The sequence below is a fragment of the Mobula birostris genome, chromosome 22 (genome assembly GCF_030028105.1).
Source record: "Mobula birostris isolate sMobBir1 chromosome 22, sMobBir1.hap1, whole genome shotgun sequence".
Taxonomy (NCBI): domain Eukaryota; kingdom Metazoa; phylum Chordata; class Chondrichthyes; order Myliobatiformes; family Myliobatidae; genus Mobula; species Mobula birostris.
The window spans coordinates 23,764,713-23,790,713 of record NC_092391.1 but is presented as its reverse complement, the minus strand read 5'-3'; the positions used below and the strand labels follow the sequence as shown (position 1 = coordinate 23,790,713).

General features: G+C 38.3%; 1 protein-coding gene across 4 annotated transcripts in view; it reads left to right on the top strand.

The window, feature by feature from the left end:
- Nucleotides 1–25,473, top strand: part of pomt1 (protein-O-mannosyltransferase 1) — a 62,802-nt gene extending 37,329 nt beyond the window's left edge. For all 4 annotated transcript variants that reach the window (XM_072240316.1, XM_072240315.1, XM_072240318.1 and 1 more), the window contains 7 exons: nucleotides 1,810–1,902; nucleotides 9,046–9,166; nucleotides 9,817–9,914; nucleotides 14,017–14,130; nucleotides 15,748–15,874; nucleotides 24,098–24,275; nucleotides 24,444–25,473. In XM_072240316.1, coding sequence (XP_072096417.1) covers nucleotides 1,810–1,902; nucleotides 9,046–9,166; nucleotides 9,817–9,914; nucleotides 14,017–14,130; nucleotides 15,748–15,874; nucleotides 24,098–24,275; nucleotides 24,444–24,618 — 906 coding nt within the window. In that variant the 3' untranslated portion in view covers nucleotides 24,619–25,473. The remainder of the gene's footprint in view (nucleotides 1–1,809; nucleotides 1,903–9,045; nucleotides 9,167–9,816; nucleotides 9,915–14,016; nucleotides 14,131–15,747; nucleotides 15,875–24,097; nucleotides 24,276–24,443) is intronic.
- The last annotated feature ends 528 nt before the right edge of the window (nucleotides 25,474–26,001 follow it).

Here is a 26,001-nt window from a genome sequence, read left to right as displayed (position 1 = left end):
CTCTAAACCAACGTATTTGTCCAATACTGAAAAATAAAAATATTAGTGTTGTGTACAACAACAACTATTTTTAGATAGTATCTCTAGCATAGTGAAATATGTGTGAGCACGTGGCCAAGTGGTTAAGGCATTGGACTAGCAACTTGAAGGTCGTGAGTCGAGCCCCAGCCGAGGGAACGTGTTGTGTCCTTGAGCAAGGCACTTAATCACACATTGCTCTGCGGCGACTCTGGTCACAAGCTGTATGGGTCCTCATGCCCTTCCCTTGGACAACATTGGTGTTGTGGAGAGGGGAGACTTGCAGCATGGGTAACTGCTGGTCTTCCATACAACCTTGCCCAGGCCTGCACCCTGGAGACTGAAGACTTTCCTGGCGCAGATCCATGGTCTCGCAAGACTAATGAATGCCAAGAAGAAGTGAAATATGCAAAGTACTTGAATGTAGTATCAATGAAAATTTGATACAATAGAAATTATTAGACTAGATTAGTAAAAGCTGGTCAAAATGTATGCTTTCATGAGTGCTTTAAGGTATAAAAGAAATTAATTCCGGAGTTTAGGGCTTAGGGAACTGAAGGGGCCATTGTAAGGTTAATAAGCCTGAGCTACCAAGAGAGAGAACTTTAAAATCATGAAGTGGTTTTGATGTTATATGTAGAGAAGGATTTGGTGAGGGAAGGATACCAAAATTGGGAACTATGAATGGTTCAGCGGTGAATTCAGATAGAACTTCCTTTTCCCCCACACAAAGACTAATTGAAATCAGGAATTTTACACAGCATGGAGCTGACACACAGAATATGCAAGGGAAATTAGAGAAATGAACTGAAAGATATAAGAATAGGGTACTTACTGGGCTGAATAGCCGTTTTGTTCCTGGGCTGTAATTTCACTAATTCTCTGCTACACATACAGAAAAGCAATGAGCTTGGGAATTTCTCAAATCTCTCTTTTGCTGCCTTGGGTTCCAGGAAGGCTGATTTGAAAGCATACTACTCACATACTTTGTTACATGGGCCATCCTAAGGATTGGCATATAGTGCTGTATTTAAAATTAGTTTCTGTAACTTTGGTTAAGAATGATTTCATAGAACTTAGAGCCCTACCTCCCATGATGTTGAGCTGACATTTTAACCTACTGTAAGATTAATCTAACCCTTCCATCCTTCATACCCCTCTTTTTTCTATCATCTATGTGCCTATCTAAGAGATTCTTAGTGCCCCTTAATATAGCTGCCTCTACCACCACCCTTGGCAGTGCGTTCCACACACTCACCACTCTCTGCGTAAAACAAACTTACCTCAGATATTCCCTCCTTTCATACTATCCTCCATTCACCTTAAAGTTATGTTCCTTGGTAGTTTCCATTTCCTCTCTGGGTGTCCACTCTATGTATGCCTCTTATCACCTTCATTTGGTCATCTCTCATCCTGCTCAGCTCCCATATCCTCATAAAGCATTCTCTCTAATCCAAGCATCAATCTGGCAAATCTCCTCTGCACCCTTTCCAAAGTTTCTACATCCTTTCTCTAATGAGGTGACCAGAACTGAACACAGTATTCCAAGTGTGGTCTAACCATGGTTTTATAGAGATGCAACATCACGTCACACCTCTTGAACTCAATCCCCGACTAGTGAATGGCAACACACTACTTGCATTATTTTTTTAAGCTAGCTAGGTTCTGGTTTTCCTATGGAAACCGTTGTTAACTGAAGTCTCCTGAGCTCTGGAATAATCCTGACCCAAAACTTAAGTTTATAAAACCATATTTCTCAGTATTTTTAGTTGCATGTTTTCTTCGTTCCAGGAAATTGTCAATCGTGAAACTGAGAATGAAGTATGGAAAACTATATTATCAGAAGTAAAGTTTTTACATGTGAACACCTCTGCAGTATTAAAGGTAAGTTTGTAAAGTAAACACAAGATGTTAATGGCATTGATATTTATATGGCTTTCATTGTTTTTCAAGTACGCATACACTAATCACACCACTAGCATGAACCTTATTCACAATGCTAATGAAAGTGCTATCAGAATGTTGTTATTTATTGCTTGGGAAATTAAATATCAAATAAGATTGAAACACCCTATTCCGAGTGTGGATGTGGAGAGAATGTTTCCGCTTGTGGGAGAATATGGAACTGTTGGCATCTGTTTAAAAATAAAAGGAGTTCTTTTAAGACAGATTTGAGGCAAAATGTTTTCTAAGGATGAGCTTTGCTACTATTTTCCTTAAAAAATATATTTGAAGACTGTGCTTCCACTGCTGTTTAAGGGAGATCTAAGTAGATTCTTAATGAGCACAGTGGCAGAAGGTTACTGCTGGTAGATGGGAATACAGGATTAATGATATTGTTCAAATCAGCCATGATGTTATTCAGTGGCAGACTTGAGAGGCTTAATGGCTTTCTCCTACTGCTAACTCATTCATTTATATTTAAGATTAGTACATCTTCAGTTCTGATCACACTGATCCTTGAAATTAATTTATCCACCGTCTACAGTTGTGCCTTTAACCATCAAGATTACTTGGCTAATAATCACTAAGACCCATGTTTTTGATCCTTAGTCCTATTATCACCACTAGCTTTTTTGTATGATAGTTTCATAAAGTCATTGTTATGGGATTAGGTTCTTTGGCCCAATGTGTCCATGCCAACCAAGGCGCCTACCTAATCTGGTCCTGTCTGCCTATATTTGGTCTGTATCTTTCTAAACCTTTCCTATCCATGTACCTGCTTAAATGTCCTTTAATTGTTGTAATGTGCCTTGAAATGTGTTAACTTTATGACAGCAGTACAGTGAAATACATGATAACTAAATATTGAAAAAAAGCTCTATTAAGAGTGTGAGTGTACATAATATATATATATATATATATATATATATATATATATATGTACACACACAGGTATACATGCATGGGTGTGTGTCTGTATCTATACATATATATAATAGGTAAGTTTTAAAAAATGTTCAAAATAACAGAAATAAAAAAAGTTCATGGATTCAGTGTCCATTTAGAAATTGAATGGCTTAATTCATATTATTAGTTAATTCCTCTCTCTCCTGGAGCAGGCTTATTAGCAGAAGTAGTACTTGCTATTGGAGCCTATGATAAATGATAATGAAATGTTTTGATTTCTAAGATGGAAATAGAAAATGGGGTTAGACAGGGTAAACTCCAAGAATAGCTATGCATTTCACAATGTATATTGTTTATGTGGAGGCTTTACAACTATGTAAACATTCAAGAATTGGGTTATTTTATGTTGCCATCACAGAGTGTGAAATAGTGATCCCAGTTCTGCACTGCATTTCCTTTTAACTGGTTGGTTGATAATTTGGTCCTGGTGTTTCAATTAGCAGTTGCTGTTAGTGAGCTTGTGACACTCATTCATAAATAGTAAGTTATGTGCTGTTCCTGCATGCTGGTCTCCTGATTGCTTCAGAATGGGCGGGGGGGGTAATATTCTCTACTGTTTTAAATAGAGGGATGGAGGGCTTTGGTTATTTTTTAACGCAAAACTTACATGGACATCAAAATTAGAGCTAAATTTATTCACATTCTTACTGGCAAAACAAAAGAAAATTGCTTCGGGGGTGGGGGGGGGGAAGAAATCCTGAATTATTTTCATTTTAATGCCTATATGTGAAATTCCACTGTGGGATTGTTAGGGATACCCAAAGAATGCTAAACCAGGTAGTACTGCTTAGGCACAGGGATAACCGGCTGTGCATTTTTTTGAAGCCCCTTTCCCCACTTTGTGTATTGAGATTTCTTACTTTGACTGTACCTACTGTGGAGCCAATTCAATTACCATAAATAAACTGAAAAGTTAAAATTCCTGTGTATAGAATCAGGTTTAGAAACATAGAAAATAGGTGTAGTGGTAGGCCATTCGGCCCTTCGAGCCTGCATCACCATTCAGTATGATCATGGCTGATCATTCAACTCAGAACCCTGTACCTGCCTTCTCTCCATACCCCCTGATCCCTTTAGCCATAAGGGCCATATCTAACTCCCTCTTAAATATAGCCAATGAACTGGCCTCAACTGTTTCCTGTGGCAGAGAATTCCACAGATTCACCACTCTCTGTGTGAAAAAGTTTTTCCTGATCTCGGTCCTAAAAGGCTTCCCCTTCATCCTCAAACTGTGACCCCTCGTTCTGGACTTCCCCAACATCGGAACAATCTTCCTGCATCTAGCCTGTCTAATCTCTTTTGAATTTTATACGTTTCCACAAGATCCCCCCTCAATCTTCTAAATTCCGGAGAGTATAAGCCTAGTCGATCCAGTCTTTCATCATATGAAAGTCCTGCCATCCCAGGAATCAATCTGGTGAACCTTCTTTGTACTCCCTCTATGGCAAGAATGTCTTTCCTCAGATTAGGGGACCAAAACTGCACACAATACTCCAGGTGTGGTCTCACCAAGGCCTTGTACAACTACAGTAGTACCTCCCTGCTCCTGTACTCGAATCCTCTTGCTATGAATGCCAGCATACCATTCACCTTTTTCACCTCCTGCTGTACTTGCATGCCCACTTTTAATGACTGGTGTACAATGACACCCAGGTCTCGTTGCACCTCCCCTTTTCCTAATTGGCCACCATTCAGATAATAACCTGTTTTCCTGTTCTTGCCACCAGAGTAGATAACCTCACATTTATCCACATTAAATTGCATCTGCCATGAATTTGCCCACTCACCGACCTATCCAAGTCACCCTGCATCCTCTTAGCATCCTCCTCACAGCTAACACTGCCGCCCAGCTTCGTGTCATCTGTAAGCTTGGAGAAGCTGCATTTAATTCCCTCGTCTAAATCATTAGTATATATTGTAAACAACTGGAGTCCCAGAACTGAGCCTTGTGGTACCCCACTAATCACTGCCTGCCGTTCTGAAAAGGTCCCGTTTATTCCCACTCTTTGCTTCCTGTCTGCCAACCAATTCTCTATCCACATCAATACCATACCCCCAATACCATGTGCTTTAAGTTTGCACACTAATCTCCTGTGTGGGACCTTGTCAAAAGCCTTTTGAAAATCCAAATATACCACATCCACTGGTTCTTCCCATCCACTCTACTAGTTACATCCTCAAAACATTCTATGAGATTCGTCAGACATGATTTTCCTTTCACAAATCCATGCTGACTTTGTCCGATGATTTCACCGCTTTCCAAATGTGCTGCTATCACATCTTTGATAACTGACTCTAGCAGTTTCCCCACCACCGATTGTAGGCTAACTGGTCTATAATTCCCCGGTTTCTCCCTCCCTCCTTTTTTAAAAAGCGGGGTTACATTAGCCACCCTCCAATCCTCAGGAACTAATCCAGAATCTAAAGAGTTTTGAAAAATTATCACTAATGCATCCACGATTTCTTGGGCTACTTCCTTAAGCACTCTGGAATGCAGACCATCTGGCTCTGGGGATTTATCTGCCTTTAATCCCTTAATTTACCTAACACCACTTCCCTACTAACATGTATTTCCCTCAGTTCCTCCATCTCACTAGACCCTTGGTCCCCTACTATTTCTGGAAGATTATTTATGTCCTCCTTAGTGAAGACAGAACCAAAGTAGTTATTCAATTGGTCTGCCATGTCCTTGTTCCCCATGATCAATTCACCTGTTTCTGACTATAAGGGACCTACCATTTGTCTTAACCAATCTTTTTCTTTTCACATATCTATAAAAGCTTTTACAGTCAGTTTTTATGTTCCCTGCCAGCTTTCTCTCATAATCTTTTTCCCCTTTCCTAATTAAGCCCTTTGTCCTCCTCTGCTGGATCTGAATTTCTCCCAGTCCTCAGGTATGCCGCTTTTTCTGGCTAATTTGTATGTTTCTTCTTTGGAATTGGTACTATCCCTAATTTCCATTGTCAGCCACGGGTGCACTACCTTCCCTGGTTTATTCTTTTGCCAAACTGGGATGAACAATTGTTGTTGTTCATCCATGCGATCTTTAAATGCTTGCCATTGCATATTCACCGTCAACCCTTTAAGTATCATTTGCCAGTCTGTCTTAGCTAATTCACGTCTCATACCTTCATAGTTACCCTTCTTTAAGTTCAGAACCTTTGTTTCTGAATTAACTATGTCACTCTCCATCTTAATGAAGAATTCCACCATATTATGGTCACTCAAACCCAAGGAGCCTCTCATGACAAGATTGCTAACTAACCCTTCCTCATTGCTCAATACCCAGTCTAGAATAGCCTGCTCTCTAGTTGGTTCCTCGACATGTTGGTTCAGAAAACCATCCCGCATACATTCCAAGAAATCCTCTTCCTCAGCACCCTTACCAATTTGGTTCACCCAATCTATGTGTAGATTGAAGTCACCCATTATAACTGCTATTTCTTTATTGCACGCATTTCTAATTTCCTGTTTAATGCCATCCCCAACCTCACTACTACTGTTAGGTGGCCTGTACACAACTCCCACCAGCATTTTCTGCCCCCTAGTGCTATGCAGCTCTACTCATATCGATTCCACATCCTCCCGGCTAATGTCCCTCCTTTCTATCGTGTTAATCTCCTCTCTAACTAGCAACGCTACCCCACCTCCTTTTCTTTCATGTCTATCCCTCCTGAATATTGAATATCCCTGAATGTTGAGCTCCCATCCTTGGTCACCCTGGAGCCATGCCTCTGTGATCCCAACTATATCATATTCATTAATAACTATCTGCACGTTCAATTCATCCACCTTGTTATGAATGCTCCTTGCATTGACACACAAAGCCTTCAGGCTTGCTTTTACAACACTCTTAGCCCTTATACAATTATGTTGAAAAGTGGCCCTTTTTGATTTTTGCCTTGGATTTGCCTGCCTGCCACTTTTACTTTTCACCTTACTACTTTTTGCTTCTACCTTCACTTTACACCCCTCTGTCTCTGCACTTGTTCCCATCCCCCTGCCACATTAGTTTAAATCCTCCTGAACAAAAGTAGCAAATGCTCCCCCTTGGACATTGCTTCCAGTCCAGCCCAGGTGCAGACTGTCCTGTTTGTACCGGTCCCACCTCCTCCAAAACTGGTTCCAATGCCCCAGAAATTTGAATCCCTTCCCCTTGCGCCATTTTTCAAGCCACGTATTCATCTTATATATCATCCTATTTCTACTCTGACTAGCACGTGGCACTGGTAGTAATCCAGAGATTATTACCTTTGTGGTCCTACTTTTTAGTTTATCTCCTAACTCCCTAAATTCACCTTGTAGGACCACTGGCTGTTCACCCTCCCACTCCAGAATGTCCTGCAGCCGCTCAGAGACATCCTTGACCCTTGCACCAGGGAGGCAATATACCCTCCTGGAATCTCGTTTGCGGCTGCAGAAACGCCTATCTATTCCCCTTATAATCGAATCCCCTATCACTATAGCTCTCCCACTCCTTTTCCTTCCCTCCTGAGCGGCAGAGCCACCCATGGTGCCATGAACTTGGCTGCTGCTGCCTTCCCCTGATGAGACATCTTCCCCAACAGTATCCAAAACAGTATATCTGTTTAGGAGGGAGATGACCCCAGGGGACTCCTGCACTACCTGCCTACTGCTATGCTGTCTAGTGGCCACCCATTCCCTTTCTGCCTGTGTAGCCTTTACCTGCGGTGTGGCGAACTCACTGAACGTGCTATTCACGACTTTCTCAGCATCCTGGATGCTCCAGTATGAATCCAGTCGCAGCTCCAGCCGCTCAATGCAGTCTGCCAGAAGCTGCAGCTGGACACATTTCCTGCACACATAGTTGTCAGGGACACTGGAAGTATCCCTGATTTCCCACATGCTGCAAGATGAACAAACCACGGGGCCGATCTCAGCTGTCATGACCTACTCAATACGTTGCCTCAACTTTTGAAATGTGGACGTGGAACGTTGTCGACTGCCTCGGGAGTGGTATGGGCCTCACTGGGAGCAAGCTCCTCCTCAGCCTCTGCTCACTTCAGCCAAAGCCCTTTCACTCTGCTACCACTCACTCCACTGCCCGCTGGATAGGGAGGTCCTCTTTTTAAACGCTCGGCGCTCACCTGGCTGACGTCACACGTCTGTGCAGTGGTGCCGCTCTTTCCCTCAGAGTTGTTAAAACAACTATTGCTACTGCCCTAGCTCACTTAATGTACAGCCTCGCCGCCTTCCTTGCTTCAAATAAAATACCGCTGCAGACCGTTCTCCTTTTAAAGGAACTTACCCGGCCTTACCTCACTTGGAGTGAAGCTCGTCCTCAGCCTCTGCTCGCCGAAGCCTCAGGAGCCAAAGCCTTCCTACTCTGTCTTCCCCTACTCCTACTCTGTCTTCCCCTACTCCGTCGCCCGCTACAACGGACGAAACATAAATTAAAAGCAAAAGAAATTCTTTCTCACCATGCTGTTTACTATCACTGGTACATGTCATGAAATTTGGTAACTTTGCGGCAGCAGTACAATGCAATATATGATAGAGAAAAAAAGAAAATTGTGAATTAAAGTAAGTATACATATATATTAAATAGTTAAAAAGTAGTGCAAAAAATAGGAAATAAAAAAGGTAGTGAAGTAGTGTCCATTTAGAAATCAGATGACAGAGGGAAGAAGCTGTTCCTGAGTAGTTGAGTCGTGCCTTCAGGATTCTGTACCTCCTTCCTGATGGTAGCAATGAGAAGAGGACATGTCCTAGATGGTGGGGGTCCTTAATGATGGGTGCTGCTTTTCTGAATTAGCATCTTCAGATGCTTATTCAATAGCAATCAACACCTAAGGATAAATATGTAGATCAGATTGTGTGTGTTTTCTATTAGGAAACTGAATACACAAAATTAACTTTTAGATTGTAATTAATCATGCATTCCTTCTTAAATGTAATTAACTATCCAGATAATTATATCTTAAATATTAATCTCCATTTTGCTGTTGGGAGAGGTTTTCATTTGGCAAAACTTATGCTTTAATTTCTTTCATCTTCTGTAAAAAAAAATGGTTTGCATGATCAGTGCCATTTCCAGTTATTCTCTACTTTGTGAACATCAAGTCCTGTGATGTTTAATTGTACTTTTCCATTTAGCTAAGTGGTATTGCTTTGCCTGATTGGGGTTACCGCCAACTGGAGATTGTTGGAGATAAAAGTTCAAAGATTTATCACCAGAACATGGCTTGGAATGTTGAAGAGCACCGATATGGAAAAAGTAAGGCTGATCGTATTTGGTTATCAAAAACAGTCCAAGCAAGTTAAAGTCCTGAAAGCAAATCCAAATGCATCCAACCTCAGATTTAGAAAATCTCGCCCTTGTGTTCAAATCTCTTCATGCTTTGTTTCTCTCTCTTCCCCCCATCCCCCAAACAATTCTGCAACAGTCTCACCTTCACTTCTGGCTTCCTGTTCATGACCAATGTTTGGCTGCCTTGATTTAGGACCCCATTATTTCCTTCCCTTACCTTGTCCACTTTTCCTCCTCTTCAAAACAATTCCTACAAGCTACCTCTTCATATTAATATTTGCTTCCTTGTTCTAATACTCCCTTTATCAGCTGTCAAATTTGACAGTTGCTTTGCAGAGATTACTGTCACCAAACTTTAGAAACATGAATTAAAAGCAAAAGAAATTCTTTCTCACCATGCTGTTGAGATTGATATTTGAGCACCTAAATCTGCCTCGCAATTAGCTACCATTAACTAAATTATTGGTCAATGAAATGGAATTGGCCTGAGTTGATAATGAATGTGAGTTTAGAAATAAGGAATGAGTTTCTTTCAAACTTAAATCAATTTCTCTTTATCATTTTGGATTTCCAAAGTCTGCTTTGTTTTATTTAACTTTTATTTTCCCTGTTCACAGGTGAGGAACAGAAGGAGAGAGAGTTAGAGCTTCAAACTCCAGCACGGATGGATGTCAGCAAGAACATGAGCTTTATGGCCAAATTCCTGGAATTACAAGTAATAGAAACATTTTTATGGTCCTAGTTATATTCTTGATTTTTGTTTATCCTCCATCTCTATCCCTTGTTCATTTCTGGCAGCTTTACTGTTAACTCTGGCATTCTCTCCCTAAATCCCTCTGTTCTCTTTTAAAAACTATCCTTAAGATTAATCTCCCCCTTGAATGTAGTTCTGAATTACTTGGTCTTCTGGTATTGAATGATTTGAGACCTGACATGGTTATTGAACATTTGAAACAATGGGAGAATTTGAAACCTAAAGCTTTTCATTATTGGTTTTTTTTTGCTAATATGGATAAGTGCCCTAAAATGATTTGCCCTACTCATACTGTCTTTCAAAATTACACTTGCATTTTTAAATCTAGTGTCTGTAAGTGTTGGAACAGTTTTCTACATTCTCTATTGCTATATGCAGTGCCTTTTAGAAGTATTCAGTCCCCAGTTCTTTGTTCACATAAATACGTATTACAACCAGGGACTTTGATCAATTTAACTAAATTTTTACTTGTGAATAAACGTGCCCCTTTTTTCACAGTAGGGCCCAAAAAACAGGGAAAATTTTAAAGCATGATAAAACTGATACGTCAGCAGTTCAAAAGTATCCATCGTCTTTTGCTTAATACTTAGTTGAACCACCTCTCGCAGCTATTGCAGCCAGTAGTCCTTCAGCATAAGTCTCTATTAGCTTTGCACGATATGGTGGAGCAAGATTTGCCCATTCCTCCTTGCTAAGTGCTTAAGCTGTGCCAGGTTAGTTGAGGAGCAGCGAAGGACAGCAATCTTGAGTTCTTGCCAGAGATGTTCGATTGGGTTGAGGTCAAAACTCTGACTGGGCTACTTAAGGGCATCAATTTTCTTCATTTGATGCCACTCCATGATGGCTCTGGCAGTGTGCTGTTTAGGTCATTGTTCTGCTGGAAGATAAACTTCTCCCCAAGCTTTCTGGCAAAGGCTAGCAGGTTTTTATTCAGGATCTCTCTGTACTTAGTGGCATCCTTCTTGCCATCAATCCTAACCCAATTTTCTAGTCCCTGCTGCTGAAAAGCATTCCCATAGCATGATGCTATCTCCACTGTACTCTTCAGTAGGGGTGGTGTTACCTGGCTGATGCGTGGTATTAGATTTACACCACACATACCGCTTAGTGCTGAGGCCAAGAAGTTCCACTTGCATGGAGGTAGGTTCACTCTATGTCTGACCCCGGGAGTGTGTGATTAGACGGTGTGGAGGGAGATTCACTCTATGTTACCGCTGGTGCATGTGATAGGACGATGTGGAGGGAGTTTCATTCTAGTCTCACCCAATTACAAGACCTTCCACATCTTACAGTATCCTCTAAGTGATGCTTTGCAAAGGATATGCTTTTTTTTAAAGCCAGGGCTTCTTCCTTGCCACTCTTCCTTTTTGTGCAAGGCCTTAGAGATTGTGGAGCTATGAACTTCATGTCCTTTTGTAGGCACTGACTTCTACAACTCACTCAGTGGTTGTTGGCATCACAGTAGCCTCTCTTACGAGTGCTGTTCTTCTCTGGCGACCAAGTTTAGACGGATGGCAGGACCTAGGCAGTGTGGCTGTAGTTTCTTATTTTTTTTCCTCTTTTATTGATGGATTGCACTGAGATATGCTCAGAGCCTTTTGAAATAGTCTTATACCCTTTCCCAGATTTGTGCTTCCCTATTTTCATTTTCTTGACTTGGCTTGAATGCTCTTTTGTCTTCATTTTGGTTTGGTCTTTTGAAAATTTACCATATAGTTGGACCTTACAGAAAGGTGGTACAGGTGTCCCCTGCTTTTCGAACATTCGCTTTACAAAACCTCACTGTTACGAAAAACCTACATTAGTACCCTGTTTTCGCTAACAGGTGTTTTCACTGTTACGAAAAAGATCAGCGCGCGATAAAAAATCAGCGTGCGAAAAAATCAGCGCGTGATAAAAGGCAGCACGCGCCCCGAGCAGCCGCTCTCCCCCAGATTCGGAACAGCATTGCTTTAACACGTGCCAGTGAGCAACCGTTTGCAAGATGAGATCTGAGGTATTGGAAAAGCCTGAAAGAGCTCGTAAGGGTGTTACACAGCGTAAAACTAGACATAATTAAGTGTTTTGATCGTGATGAACGAAGTAAGGACAACGTGAGTTTGGCTTGTGGAAGCTGATGAAGATGATGTTGAAGAGGTTTTGGCATCCCATGACCAAGAACTGATAGATGAAGAGCTGATGCAATTGGAAGAGGAAAGGATAACAATCGAAACCGAATGCAGTAGCAAAATGAACGTGAAGCAACTGCTTGAGATTTTCACTGCAATGATAAAGTACGACTTTAACTTTGAAAGGGTGCGTAGGTTTAGGGGATATTTGCAGGATGGTTTGAGTATTTACAAAGAACTGTATGATAGAAAAATGCACGAGGCTCAGCAGTCAAGCAAGCCTTCCACATCAGCCACAGCAGACGATGAACCTCGACCTTCGACATCGAGGCGGGCAGTCATAGGAGAAAATGAGCTGCCTGCTCTAATGGAAACAGACGACAATGAGATGACACCCCAGTGTCTCACCACCCCAACCCCTGGGCCGCAGACAAATACCGATTTGCGGAGAATGCAGCGGTAGCTGGGAGGCACACAACACATCTTTAAGAAAAAAGCTGAAATAAACATGTTAATTAATTAGGTGCCGCCTGACACATAAATGTTGGCCCAGATCAGAGGCGATGCAATCGGCACTGATCTGGGCCGACAGTTACGTGTTGGGCGGCACGTAATTAATTAGCATGTTTATTTCGGCTTTTTTCTTAAAGATGTGCTGTGTGCCTTCCGGCTACCACTGGACCCCTGCATGCTTCGCAGCAATGTATCGGTTGGCGGCCTGGAGGATGGAGGCCACTGCACCACCCCAGCCTGCGACGATTCAGTCTAACACACCATCATCAGTGTGCTCTGTGCTTTCCCAATTCCAGTAAGTGATACTACACTGTACATACATTATTTCTACTTTATATAGGCTGTGTATTTTTACGTGTTATTTGGTATGATTTGGCAGCTTCATAGCTTAAAGGTTACTGGAGAGAGTGTTTTTGCCAACAGCGCTTGCGTGAGATTTTCGCTTCGGCAAACAGTGCCGGCAATGATAGTGGAAAAGTATTTCTACTTTATATAGGCTGTGTATTTATCATATTATTCCTGCTTTTACTATATGTTACTGTTATTTTAGGTTTTATGTGTTATTTGGTATGATTTGGTAGGATATTTTTGGGTCTGCAAACGCTCACAAAATTTTCCCATATAAATAAATGGTAATTGCTTCTTCGCTTTACAACATTTCGGCTCATGAACCGTTTCATAGGAACGCTCTGCCTTCAGATGGCGGGGGACACCTGTATATTTATTCTTATGAATTCATTGAAAATAAGTGATCCTTGAATATTCTACATCAGCAAATTGGGTGAGTAGGTAAGGTAGTATACAGTATTGCACTTGAGGAAAGTTAGTGCAGTAATTACAAAGGGGATGACTACAACTTCAAACATAATTTTGGCTTTCAATTTTTAGTGAATTGTTGATAGGGCTTGGAGTTTTTCTTTTGCTTTGACATGATGCACGATGTTTTGTAGATTAACTTAAAATCCTAGTTCAATATATTTTAAAATTTAGAAAATGAGACAGTAAAATGTGAAAGTTGTTGTGGGGCTGAATAATCTTCCAGGGCATTGTAAATGCAAGGAATTATATGAAAGTATTGTTGATATACCCTCAATTCTTAAATTAACTATCTCAGGTAGCATATGAACCTGGCCAAAGCTCTGGACTTCCAAATCTGACAAGTGCCAGCTAATGAAATGAGCAGTAGATCCTATTGATATTTTTCACTCCTGATTCTTTTAAATTAGTATCCCAAGCTTAAATGATGGAACATTATCAGACAAGCATAGATCTTAACTGTAAGGCAATTGAACTGTCAATCTCCTTTGAGTATAAATACATCTTTAGATGCCTATTGAGGTAAGTTTAAACTTAAATTAGGTGGGATTACTAGTACATACTGACTCATCTGTATCTGTGTGGTAAATTCTTTCTAATACAACTCTTGTTTTTATTTTCTTCAGCTGAAGATGTTGATGTTGAAGAATGAAGAGACTGAACACAAGTACAGTTCTTCCCCTCTAGAGTGGATAAACATGGACACCAATATTGCTTACTGGCTCCACCCCAGCACCAATGTACTGATTTATTGAAAAAACTTATTTGTGATATTGGCAGTTTGTTTCTGTACTTCTTGTTTATAGCCTTTACCTTTTTATACATACAGATGTATATATATTAGCATTTTGGAGTAAAAAGCCAGGCAGTCTATAGAAGACAGTAAACAAGAGTAAGTCTGCAGATTCTGGAAATCCAAGCAACACACTAAAAATGCTGGAGGAACTCAGCAGGCAGCATCTATGGAAAAAAGTACAGTTGATGTTTTGGGCCGAAACCTTTCAGCAGGACTGGAGAGAAAAAGTTGAGTTCCTCCATCATTTTGTGTATAGAAGATAATATCTTATTAGCTGAGACTAAAGCATATTTGCTTCCAAAATTGATACAAATTTATTTCCTTGGTTACACCACAAACTATACTGAGGAAATGATTATTACCAACCTTGCAGTTGTTCTGTATCTAACTTAACAACGAAAGATGAACTGTGGTAGCTTAGAACTTTTTTCCTTTTGATTACGTTGATCAGAAATTTCCGATGGGAATGAGCCTCTCTGCAGGTACTTCTCTCTCCCTTAGATGCACTCCTTCATTTAGTGGGAATACCTTTGTCACCATTAGCTCATTATGGTGCCAGTAAGTGGTGACTGTTTGCATGTAGCTCTGAAGGGAGTCATCAAATATTCCCGTTTAGGACTACTACAGCTTAAATCCACAGTCACAGACGTGGATACTTCAATAAGCAACTTTTGCTTTAAGTCGTTTAAAGGTTGCAGAAAGTTGTAAACTCAGCCAGCGCCATCATGAGCACTAGGCTCACCAGCATTGAGGATACATTCGAAAGGCAATGCCTCAAAAAGGCGGCATCCATCGAGGACATGCCCTTTTCTCATTGCTATTCTCGAGGAGACTGAAGACACATATTCAACATTTCAGGTACAGCTTCCTCCCCTCCACCATCAGATTTCTGAATGGAAAATGAACCCATGTACACTACCTCACCATTTTTCCCTCCCTTTTTGCACTACTTAATTTTTTATATATATATTTTATGGTAATTTATATGTTTTAATTATTATGTATTGCAATATACTGCTGCTGCAAAACAATAAATTTCATGACATATGCCAGTGGTGTTAATTCTAATTGTCTAAATTCCCTACAAAATTTAACTGAGATCCGAGACTGAATGAGGAAGATAATAAGCGTGAGTCCTACTTCAGCCGATCGAAGGCAGAGTGATGTAGCTGGGTAAAGTGCGAAAGAACTGTGTTCCTTTAATTAGTTCACTTTGTTTATTTTGCATTCCTATGCAGATTTAACTCCATGAAGCAATTTTAGACAGCATTTTCAATTTGAATGAATACATGATTCAAGTCCAATCAGTAAATTGGATAGCTATATGGACAGGAAAGGAATGGAGGGTTATGGGCTGAGTGCAGTTCGGTGGGGCTAGGTGAGAGTAAGAGTTCAGCACGGGCTAGAAGGGCCGAGATGGCCTGTTTCTGTGCTGTAATTGTTATATGGTTATAGTATAATTCCAGGAATACGAAGAGCTTACTTTATTAGCCTTATTAGCACTATCATCTTGAACATGTAAAATTATTGGTATTACTTTACTGTTTTGACTATTCCGCAGGCACAGATCCAGTTGATTGGAAATATAGCAACGTGGTCAACAGCAACTGTTGGAATTCTTGTTTATACAACACTCTTCTTCTGGTATCTACTACACCAGCGCAGGAGAATCTACACAATTCCACAAGGTAAGCTTTTTGAAAAATTGATATTTTCTGAACAGTACGTTTACAGGTAAGTGTTTTTCCTTCAAGTAACAAGAAACAATATCTTGTTTCAAAACAAACTCGGTGACCTCAGATCCCAAAGCTCTTTGCATCTGCTGGTTCTGCACACAGCAATGTCCCTAAAACAGCAAATGTGGTAGATACCAGATAAGCTATTTGATTGAGGTTGATGTTGAAGTGCAAATATCAGTGAGGGGTGTGTGGGGTACATGGGGGGAGAGTTTAACCTGCTGCTTCAAAATAGTGACTATAGGATACATCAATCTGAAGGAATAGTTATAGTTTCAATTTAACTCTTTATTTGAATTAGTGCAGCACTCCCAGTGTGAGGGTAACTTAGTTGTTTGTTTAGTCGTTGCTCTCAGTCATATGTAGAACCAGAAACTCGTTTATTTTATCAAAGGGGATATTTGCACTATTTTAAAAGTGATAATGTATCTATCTGCCTTAGTCTACATTCGTCTTGGAAGTGCAACATTAGTAGTGGTTAAAGTACTAAAATATTTACAGCTATGAAGTTCCAGTCCAATTGTGGCAACTTATAAAATTGAGTTTATCATTTTGGGATTTTTTTTTAAGAACTCATTCCTGAATGTCATTCAGAGAAGGCAGTTGGCATCCATATGTGGTTTGCAAATTCAGTGGACTCTCAAATTCCATTTTTTTTAACAAAAAGCGAAAATAGTGTAAATAGGGATCTTCTCTAGAGATGACTTTGACAGAACTGTCCGATCTTGAGGGCAAGCCTTTAAAAATAAAATTAAAACTGGTGTTATGTGTGAGATAAATTTAAACTCATTAACACTCTGCCAGAATGTGACCATGCCACTTAGCTTTATAGTTTAACTTGTCTAGTCCAATACCTACAAGGTTGCTGCTATTTGTTGACAATATAGAAGTTAAACAGCAGTGAGTCATGTAATTATTTACCATGTTGTAGACAGTTTTTCTTTTTAAATCTTTTTATTGAATAAGTATACAAAAAAGTAAGCCATATAGGCACTAATACACTGTTAGAATATAATAAAATTACAGAAGATATTAATACAAAAAAAATGATACAAACAATGTAATTTAAACATAACATACCAAGGTAACGTAATAGTATACTAATTTTTATATATATATATCAATAGAGAAAAGGAAACCCCCCCCCCAAAAAAAAACCACCGTGCAACTAACTAAAAGCAAAGCAAAGCAATGGGCTAACTTGAAACCAAACAGAGTTAAAAAGACTTAAAATCACGTCCTCAATCCCGACCTCTATTAAAAACAGTAAAAAAAAAAGAAGGGTATATATTACATTAAATGAAAATATTGAATAAAAGATCTCCAGGTCTGTTCAAATTTAAATGAGGAGTCATAAAGATTGCTTCTAATTTTCTCCAAATTCAAGCATAATATCGTCTGAGGAAACCAAAAAAAGGTATTTGGAGCATTAAGCTCTTTCCAATGTTGTAAAATACATCTTTTCGCCATTAAAGTAAGAAATGCAATCATTCTACGGGCTGAAGGAGAAAGATTACTGGAAATTTTAGGTAGTCCAAAGATAGCAGTAATAGGGTGAGGAGAGATATCTATATTCAATACCTTGGAGATAATATTAAAAATGTCTCTCCAAAAAGTTTCCAGAGTAGGGCAAGACCAAAACATATGAGTTAAAGAGGCTATCTGCCCCGGACATCTATCACAAAAAGGATTAATATGAGAATAAAAGCGAGCTAATTTATCTTTGGACATATGTGCTCTATGAACAACTTTAAATTGAATTAGGGAATGTTTAGCACAGATAGAGGAAGTATTGACTAATTGTAAAATCTGCCCCCAGTCATCCACGGAAATGATAAACCCCAATTCCTGTTCCCAATCTACCCTAATTTTATCAAATGGAGCTTTCCTAAGTTTCATAATAACATTATAAATGATAGCCGATGCACCTTTCTGACATGGATTAAGGTTAATTATAGTATCTAAAATGTATGTAGGAGGAAGCATTGGAAAGGAAGAAAGTATAGTACTTAGGAAATTTCTAACTTGTAGATATCTAAAAAAATGTATTCTTGATAAATTATATTTATTAGATAATTGTTCAAAAGACATAAGGGAACCATCTAAAAATAAATCCAAAAACCGTGAAATACCCTTAATCTTCCAAATTTGAAAAGCACGATCCGTAAAAGAGGGAGGAAAAAATGTTACCTAAAATAGGAATCGCTAACCCAAATTGATTAAGATCAAAAAATTTTCTGAATTGAAACCAAATACGTAAGGTATATTTAACTATCGGGTTAGACACCTGTTTAAGGCGTTTCAAATCAAAAGGAAGAGAGGAACCTAAAATAGAGCAAGTGTATAACCCTGAGCAGATTGTAATTCCAGTGCTACCCATTTAGGAATGGATAGTATATCCTGGTCAAGTAACCAAAATTTCATATGTCGAATATTAATTGCCCAATAATAAAATCTAAAGTTAGGTAATGCTAAGCCTCCATCTCTCTTAGCTTTCTGAAAATGTATTTTACCCAGTCTTCGGGTTTTTATTTTGCCAAATAAATGAAGAAATTCTGGAGTCGACTTTATCAAAAAAAGATTTTGGAACAAAGATTAGTAATGCCTGAAATATATATAAAAATTTTGGCAAAAAAAACATCTTAACTGCATTAATACGACCAATCAAAGTTAAATATAAAGGAAACCATTTAGATGAAAGTTGAATAATATGGTCAATTAATGGTAAAAAGTTAATCTTAAATAAATCTTTGTATTTACAAGTAATTTTAATACCAAGATATGAAAAATAATTATTAATCAATTTAAATGGAAAGTTATGATATAAGGGAAGTTGTTTATTAATCGGGAAAAGTTCACTCTTACTAAGATTTAATTTATAACCTGAAAAAAGACCAAATTGTACTAATAGCTCTAAAACAGCCGGGATGGATTTTTGGGGATTAGAAATATATAAAAGTAAGTCATCAGCATAGAGTGATATTTTATAGGACTTTAAGCCCCGAGTTATCCCAGTAATACTTGGAGATTCTCGAATGGCAATTGCAAGAGGTTCTAATGCAATATCAAATAATAAAGGACTAAGAGGACAACCTTGTCGAGTACCTCGAAAAAGAGGGAAAAAAGGTGAACTTAAAGAGTTAGTACGGACCGAGGCCACAGGAGAATGATATAACAGTTTAATCCAGGATATAAATTTCGAGCTAAAATTAAACATTTCAAGCACCTTAAATAAATAAGGCCATTCTACTCTATCAAAAGCTTTCTCAGCATCCAAAGAGATAACACACTCAGGAACATTTTGTGAGGGAGTATAAACAATATTTAACAGTGTGCGAATATTATAAAAAGAGTAACGACCTTTAATAAAACCAGTTTGGTCTTCCGAAATAATAGAAGGAAGTACTTTTTCTAATCTATTTGCTAATAACTTAGAAAAAACTTTAGAATCAACATTTAATAAAGATATTGGTCTATAAGATGCACATTGAGCAGGATCTTTATCCTTCTTTAATATTAGAGAGATTGACGCTCTATTGAAAGATTCAGGAAATTTACCAAGTTTTAATGAAGCCTCAAAAACCCTACAGAACCAAGGGATTAATGAAGGTGCGAAACATTTATAAAATTCTACGGTAAACCCATCAGGGCCAGGAGCTTTCCCCAAACTCATAGAGAAAATAACATTCTTAATCTCATCCGTGGTAATGGGAGTATCTAACATAGAAGACATATCCTGTGAAATCTCAGGGAAGTCTAGATTATCTAAAAAATCATTCATATATTTAGAATCTCGAGGAGACTCTGATTGATATAAGGAAGAATAAAAATCACAGAAGGTTTGATTAATCCCCACATGATCAAGTATCAGTCGGTCATTTTGGTTATAAATCTGATTAATTTGAGATTTAGCATAATTAGACTTCAGTTGATTAGCCAACAGTTTGCCAATTTTGTCACTGTGTACATAAAATTCGCTTCTTGTTTTCTTTAATTGGTTTACAATCGAGGACGAAAGTAATAAACTGTGTTCCATTTGAAGTTCAGTTCTTTGTTTATATAACTCCTCAGAAGGAGCTATAACATATTTCTTATCAATTTCCTTAATCTTGTCTACAATTACCAACTCCTCCTGCTTCAGCTTCTTCCTCAAAGCAGCAGAATACGAGATAATCTGACCACGAATATAAGCTTTAAAAGTATCCCAAAGAATGTTCACAGAAATATCCTCTGATCTTTTTTTTACAATTAACTATACGATCTGTTCATTCATAAAGTTAACAAAGTCCGAGTCCTGAAGCAACAGCGAATTAAAATGCCATTGTCTATTATTTTGTATATTGACCAGAATTTTAATAGAAAGCTTAAGTGGAGCATGATCCGAAATGGTTATAGAGTCATAATCACATTTAATCACTGAAGGAATAAGACAAGAATCAATAAAGAAATAATCAATTCTTGAATAGGAATGGTGAACATGTGAAAAAAAAAGAAAAATCTTTTTCCTGAGGATGCAAAAAACGCCAAATGTCTGTCGACCCAGAATCAGAAAGGAGTGAATTAATCAAAGTTGCAGATTTATTAGGTAAGGTCCGTAGAGGAGCCGAACGGTCCAAAGCTGGAGACAAACAGGTATTAAGATCTCCGCCCCAGATCAATGAAAACTCATTCAAATTCGGGAACTGATTGAATAATGATTTATAAAATCCCGGACAGTCCATATTAGGAGCATAAACATTAACCAAAACTACCTTTTTATTAAATAGTAGACCACTAACCAATAGAAATCTACCATTCGGATCAGAAATAATATCATGTTGTATAAAAGTAACTGAGGAGTCTATAAAAATAGAGACGCCTCGAATCTTAGCATTGGAGTTCGAATGAAACTGTTGTTCCTTCCAGAATTTAAAAAAACGTAGTTTGTCCCCCCTCCGCACATGGGTCTCTTGTAAAAATAAAATTTGTGCTTTAAGTCTCCGGAACACTTTAAAAACTTTTTTCCTTTTAATAGGATGATTAAGACCATTAGTATTCCAGGAGACAAAATTAATAATAGACTCCATAAACCCTAAAGTCAACCCGCAACAAGGAGGATTGACGATAGGCTCGACCCACGAACCCGGAAAGGGAACAGAACATACAAGAGATACCGGGAAGAAGAACGCAACCAATACTTCAATAATGTACATAGCCCAAGAAGAAAGAAACTAAAACGTGAAGCCCCTCCCACCACCCCCCACCCCATGACCCCAAGGCTAAATCTAACGCAGACCAGCCCAAAAGAAGCAAGCACTAAAACTACCCCCATGACTTCCGGTATATGCCCCCTAAAAAAAGTGTAAATATAAAAAAGATCAGCTAATTATAAAACAGTAAAAGAATAAAAAAAAAGATAACTCAATTAAAACAAACACATAATATAACAGATTAAAAGCCAGAAAATATAAAAAAACCGCAACAAACCCCAGACCCATGAGTAAACAAAACAAAAAAAAATGAGATTATTAACATAAACTAGTTATGAAAACCTACAAAACAAAATAGATTTAAAAACTACAAAATTTAAGGCCACAAAGGAAATACGTAAAATGACGGTGAGGAAATAACCACCCAGAATCCCCTGGGAAAAAGAAAGAAATGACGCAGTTAAAAAGAAAGTTTAGCAACCATATTAAATAATCAAAAATAAACTTTTCTGCCTATATAGGGCAAAAAAAAATTAAGACTGACAAATTCACAACCTCCGATCAACAGAGATAGTTAAAAATTACGATTAAGATGTTGAAGGTGAAAATTGATCCAGATAATTCTGGGCATCCGATGGAGATTCAAAAAAATGGAGGGCTCCATCCAACGTACGAATCCTTAGATGTGCAGGGTAAAGCAGCGCTGGTTTTAAATCCATCTTGTAGAGTTCCAACATCACAGATCTGTAACGAACCCGTTGATCCCGGATTGGTTTACTGAAATCCTCCACGAATCGGAACTTAAGATCCAGAAAATCAATGTAACCTTTAGATCGAACGAAATGAAACAGTTTCTCCTTGTTTTGAAAGTAATGAAAACGTAAAATGACATGTCGAGGTTTATCTGACTTAGGCGAGTATGATGGAACTCTGTGAACACAATCCAATAACGGTGGTTGGTCAGGAAATACAGTAGGAAATGCATCTTTTAAAAGTTGAGAAAAATACTTCCTATGGTTATCAGATTCAACAGCTTCATGCACCCCAATCATTCGAAGATTCTGCCGTCGCATTCTGGATTCTAAGTCAGAGTTTTTAAAGGTCAGAAAGTCGAGTTTCTTCTTCATTACATTAATTGTTTCTTCGATTTTCTCCATCTTGAGCTCACTTTGTTGCGTGGATTTTTGAAGATCAGATATAGCCGACTGATGTTCCGTAATAGATATTTGTATCTTCTCGATTGAATCGGCAATTTTCTGGAAACTAGTTGAAATTTCCTCACGAATTAGCTCCGATATAGCTTTCAAAGTCACCGGTGGTTCAGTCGGAGGGAAATCCTTACCTTTCGGTCTACCCAGAGGTTTGCCGTCCTTCCCGTTTTTTCCATTCTTAGACATAGCAGACCTTAAAAACATCCGATTATCGAAGAGCCCAATTTGTTTCAAAGTATTGTAAAAGTTGATGCCTTAATGTTTAATTAAAATATAGCTGATCATAAGAAGAAAAACTCAGAGGTAATGGAGCGAGTCAAGAACGCGACTTCACTCCATGAGCGCTACCGGAAGTTCCTGTAGATAGTTTTTAATCAGCTCTGCAGGTCGAAAGCATCATGCGTGTGTTCTCCCCAGCAAAATTTGCTTCATGGAGTTTGACGACAGTACAAGATTACTTACTGATTATAGTCTTTTCGCCAACCTCCCAGTATGTACTTATTTTACTTTGTATTTTGGTTTAAGGTACTATTAACTTTCAGTATTAAAGAAAAATTTGGAATTCAACAGTCAAAAACATTGCTAATTATTAGTTTTGGGGAAATTCATATTGATCAAGTTATTCAAGTCTGATATGCCCATAATATTATATACAGTGGATTCGGGTTAATTGGGCCCTTGGTTAATCATGGCAGCCACTTATTTGGGACAACTCTTAAAGAGCAAAAGATAATCAAGAAAGTTGCTGGGATTTCCTTTAAATTCCTTTATTTGGGACACTATGCCGCTTAATTGGTACTTCAATAATTTTCTGAGGATGTTAATTTTGTATACAGTAAGTTTAACTTTTCAGTCTTTGTGGTAATTCAATTGGCTCCACAGTAGTACAGTCAAGGACTCTCAATACAGGAAGTGGAGAAAGAGGGCTGCAGATAAAGCACAGCCAGTCATCCCTGTGCTTAAGCATCAGTCATGAGCACTTGTGTGGCCTTTGGACATTACACCGTACTTAGAGTAAACAGTTTTTAAGTATTGTTAGTTATGTGTGTTTGTGTTCAAAAATCAGTGACTTTTGTCCCTGATAGTTGTTGAGAAATAAGCAGTAAGATAATTCAGAATTGTTTTGCTCACTGTGGTTTCAAGCATTCAGGCTCAGAAATGTGAGAAACAGCTGGGAGTGAAAATGAAACAATTTCTTCACTTCAGCAAGTTAGGAACTACAAAGAATTTAAAGGTGTCGGCAATTTTCCTGAATGCTACAATTAAAATTACGATTTGGAAGATGCAGCAGTTTCAAACTAGAAACTAGATTGAACAGTTTTTAATTAGTATAGTTTGTGTATGCTTGTGTTATATTATTCATTTGAACTGACCAATGCCAAATTAAAAAGCAGTGATTTTTGACACTACTTCATGCAGGGAGGCAATGTAGGCAATCCATTATCTACACTAGGTGTTTGCACAGATTTTTGTTCATTTACTGTCAATCAAAGGAACATGGCAGCATACACCGTATGAATTTCTCCATCAATAATTATTAGGAAATAATACAGTTTTATAGTACCATAGTAATAGTGGTAGTGTTCTAATTTGTTCTGTATTTCATAAGTTCATAATTAGTTACTCATGATAGTACTATTTCCATTAAACTTCAGCTAATTGGGGCCGCCATTTAATTTTACTGGTCCTGATGTGTCTCAATTAACCAGAGTATACTGTATTTGGTGTCTCATTGTTGTTCAGAATTCTCATTATTTATATTCTTCTTCTGTTAGATTCCTGGGATCATTTGGTACTGGCTGGAGCTGTCTGTACTGGAGGATGGGCTGTTAATTATCTGCCTTTCTTCTTGATGGAGAAAACTCTTTTTCTGTATCACTACCTGCCAGGTCTCACTTTCAAAATCCTTCTCCTGCCTATCGTCCTTGAGCACATTTACAATCACGTACTCAGGTGTGTACTTCATATTTTAATAATTTACTCATCTTTTGAGTGGACAGTTCAACGTTCTTATATTTACAATAACTAACTCAACAATAGAACATGATTTTATAACAGAGCTTTAATTCTAATCTAGCATTAGTTGTATGAAATTCTAAACTGCCATTGTTCTTATTTCAGGTCTTCTGTCTCCAGAAACACATTCAGTGCTGTGGTCTTAGCTTGGATCTCTTCTGTCTACTTTGTGTATCAAACATTTAGTCCTCTCACCTATGGGTACCCAGCTCTTTCAGCATCAGAGTTAACGGCACTGCGCTGGAAAGACAACTGGGACATTCTTATACGTAAACGGTAGCAAGCAATTAATAATTACCAAAGCAGACAGAACACAGCCTGCACAAGCACTTTAAAGTATTACAGATACGTCTATTTACATTAATTTTGCAATTGGGCAAAAAGGTAAAGAGTAAGACTATCAATTGTTTCTTTTGTACTTCCAATGATTAGTCTTCTGATAATGCAGTGTCATCTCAGAATCATTTCATGTATTGAGAGCTATACAGTGCTTCAGATGTGGGACCATCTGTTTGCCTCTGATGCTGGGCATAAAGAAAAATCCTAAAATGCTATGTTTAAGTTAAGCTATTAGCATGACCCAGTGGTTATTACACTATAGTTTGAGTCAAATTTCCATGACTTTTAAGTGTTAATGTATTATTATTATGTCCTGAACATAATAATTATTATCAATTTTGAAAGTTCTTCATTGTTGAGCCAGGTTTAGTGCCTTATAACAACAGAGCAATTACTGCCAATTTTGCCTAAATATTGAGTATCAACTTGTTGTCTGATTGTGAAATGGCACAAAGAACTTGTGAAGATATCTATCGTATAATTGGTTTCATTAAAGGACCTGGAAATAAATTAGAAGGACAGTATTGCTGTATGCCATTTTAATTGCTTGGAAGAATAGTTCTCAATTTTCTGTAATTATTGACATAGAATTATTTTTTGGACTAATGAACTACTGTACTAGTGCAATAAATTCCAGAATTTCAAACCATCCTTTGCCCAAAATAGGTTTACATTGTTGGCTTTAAAATCAGGATTACAGACTGTATACATGAAGTATATCATTGTTACTAATGTTTGTATGCATGTAGATTGTATATTTGCATCATAATCATTAAAGTTCTGTTCTTTTGAGGTAAATTCTGAGTTGATAAAACATCAGTCCTGATTGTAACTGAAACAGATAAACTTCAACAATAAAGTTAAGAACTCACATCAATATATTCTGAAAGGAATAAAGCCTAAGACTATTATGGTTTACTTGGAGCATCTATTAAAAGTTGAACACTGAGGTCAGATAGTTTGTAGTAAGATCTTCAAGCTGCCCTAGAGTGGGCAAAAAAAGTATGTGAAGAGCAAGAGGACGAGTGTGTGAGAATAAGACCAATCAGGTGCGATTGTGGAAATGTGTGCATGGAGTCAGAGGAGCTGGCGGAGGTACTTAATGAATACTTCACTTCAGTATTCAGCAGGGAAAAAGACCTTGGCAATTGTGGGAATGACTTACAGTGGACTGAAACGCTTGAGCATGTAGACATTAAGAAAGAGGATGTGCTAGAGCTTTTGAAAAGCTTTAAGTTAGGTAAGTCACCAGGACCAGATGAGATATACCCCATGCTACTGTGGGAAGCAAGGAAGGAGATTGCTGAGCCTCTTGCGATGATCT